The sequence below is a fragment of the Nicotiana attenuata genome, chromosome 10 (genome assembly GCF_001879085.1).
Source record: "Nicotiana attenuata strain UT chromosome 10, NIATTr2, whole genome shotgun sequence".
NCBI lineage: Eukaryota > Viridiplantae > Streptophyta > Magnoliopsida > Solanales > Solanaceae > Nicotiana > Nicotiana attenuata.
The window spans coordinates 44,322,488-44,324,604 of NC_031998.1; the positions used below are offsets into that span (position 1 = coordinate 44,322,488).

The 2,117-nt window shown below is 43.9% G+C and overlaps 1 protein-coding gene across 1 annotated transcript; it reads left to right on the forward strand.

The window, feature by feature from the left end:
• On the forward strand, positions 355-1,655 carry LOC109233764 (mucin-5AC-like). Its single transcript, XM_019399628.1, has 3 exons — positions 355-648; positions 894-1,184; positions 1,287-1,655. Exons 1-3 carry the CDS (start codon positions 355-357, stop codon positions 1,653-1,655), a joined length of 954 nt encoding a protein of 317 aa, XP_019255173.1.

Here is a 2,117-nt window from a genome sequence, read left to right on the forward strand (position 1 = left end):
GCACAATCAGAAATATGGATATTTAATTCATGAGCAGAGTCCTACCTATGTTCAAAAACTTCAAAAAGCCTGTCCTTTTGAGTTTGAACCAGTTTCGTTTCAATTAGACTCCTGACCGTATTAAAATGCCTAGATTATAAACTGTCCTTTCAACCTAAAATTCAGAGTGATTGGACTTCCAATTGACTATAAAAAGCTGTTGTTGCATATTAATTATCCTCTCCCTTTGAATTCCATCATCATCATCATCATCACTGCCACTCCCATAATTCTCAAAACCGTCAAAAATCTTCTGTTCTCTCCTCTTCTCTCTTCCAAAACTCAAATCACAAATTTCTTCCAGAATTAGAGAGAATGACCAACCCCCAAGATAATCCTGGCACACCTCCACCACCTACCCCCTCCGATTCCTCCACTACTCCTCAACCCAGCACAACCCCTCAACCTAAGAGAAGGCAAGTAGAGATGCTTGCTCGCAAAACTGTGGCTACAAGTGCGCTTTCAAGGAAACTAAATGCACAATTAAAGGCTAGTCAAGCCCAAGATTCCGAAAATTCTGATTATTCTTTCAAATCTGCGAGTGAGGGGGAAGGAACTAGGTCTTCTGATTCTGAGCAGGCAACATCTGTGCAAAATCCCCCTATTGAGGTAATTTCTAATCTAGCTGAAAATCTGGAGAATCGTTTTGTATTGGTTGTGTCTGTTGTGGATGTGGAAACGCCTGAGTAAAGAAGGAGAGGAGGTAAAAATAAAATAGAAAAAGAAAAAGAGAGTGAGGATGTGAGCAATGATGTGAGGGGAAAAGGGAAAGAAGTGGTTGATTCTTCACCCACTTCTAAAACGGTTAAAATGGCTATCTGTGGGGCTGAGCCAGAAAAGGTGGTAGAAAGTAGCAAAAAGCAGGGGGAAGTGGTTCAGGGGAAGCTGCTGAAGGGCTAGTCAATCTCAGTACAGATACGGATGAACCAGGTTCATCTATTGAGGAGACCCTAGCAGATCTTCTGAAGAAGCTTGGTGCAAGCTATATCCCCAAGAAAAGGAGAACTCTAACACCAGAAGCTTCTAGTACTGCAAGAACCACCAAGAAAAGGAAGGCTGCTTCTCCAACAACTACTGATATTCCTCTACCAAAAGGAAGGGCCACAAGAAGTAAGTTGAAGCAGAGTGAGGATGGGTTGCAAAAAGCTATGGAAAAAAGTAAGAAGAAAAGAATGGACAAAGGGAAAGCTAAGGTGGCAGATCCTGTTGAGTCTGTTGATGTGGATGAGATGGACCCGCTCCATTAGGGTGAACATGTGGCTGTGGAGGTTCAGACCCCTAAGCCCAAGAAGACCAAGACTTCCTCAAAGAAGTCCTCATCTGTATCCAAGTCTGCTGAACCTTCTTCTTTGGCTAAAAGGACAAGGTCTGCTGCGAAAGCCAAGCAAGTTAAGATTACTGAGGAGGAAGATTGGAGTGGTGAAGAAGAGGGTGAATCTGATAATGAACAAGATAAGCTGGCCAAGTTTGGCAAACGAACCATCTTGAAGGGTAGACTTTTGAAGGACTTGGAGGAACTAGGGATGGTTCTACTGGTTGATGCGCTAGATGTTCAGGGGTGGAAGGACATGGTCCTTCAGTTGGATGGTAGGCCGGCTAGAAATGAGATTATTTAGTTCATGGCCAATGCAGAGGTCAAGGTTGGCAGTGTTACCAGCCAGGTGAAAGGGGTTCAAGTGTCATTTGATACAAAAGAGCTGGGTGAAATCCTTAGCATCCCTTCTGAAGGTTATGATGACTACACGAGGCAAAAATGGCCAAGTCTGGACTCCCTTCCTACTGCCCTAGCCATTACTTGGAAGTTCTGTGATAGTGCAGAAGTGAATGAGGCCAAGGTTGTGTATAAGAGGGAGATGAAGCCATCCCACAAAGAGCTGTTTGAATTCGTCAACAAGTGTGTGCTGCCTAGGCAGGAAAGAAGGCATATTGCCAACTACATGGACTTGATTTTGATGGAGTGTCTGGAAAGTGGGAGGCAGATCAACTGGCCTGGGTTTATGATCAAGCTACTTGATCGGGTTATCAATGGCTCCAAGGCCCATGCCACTCCTTATGATTTCATTCTCACTACTGTTCTT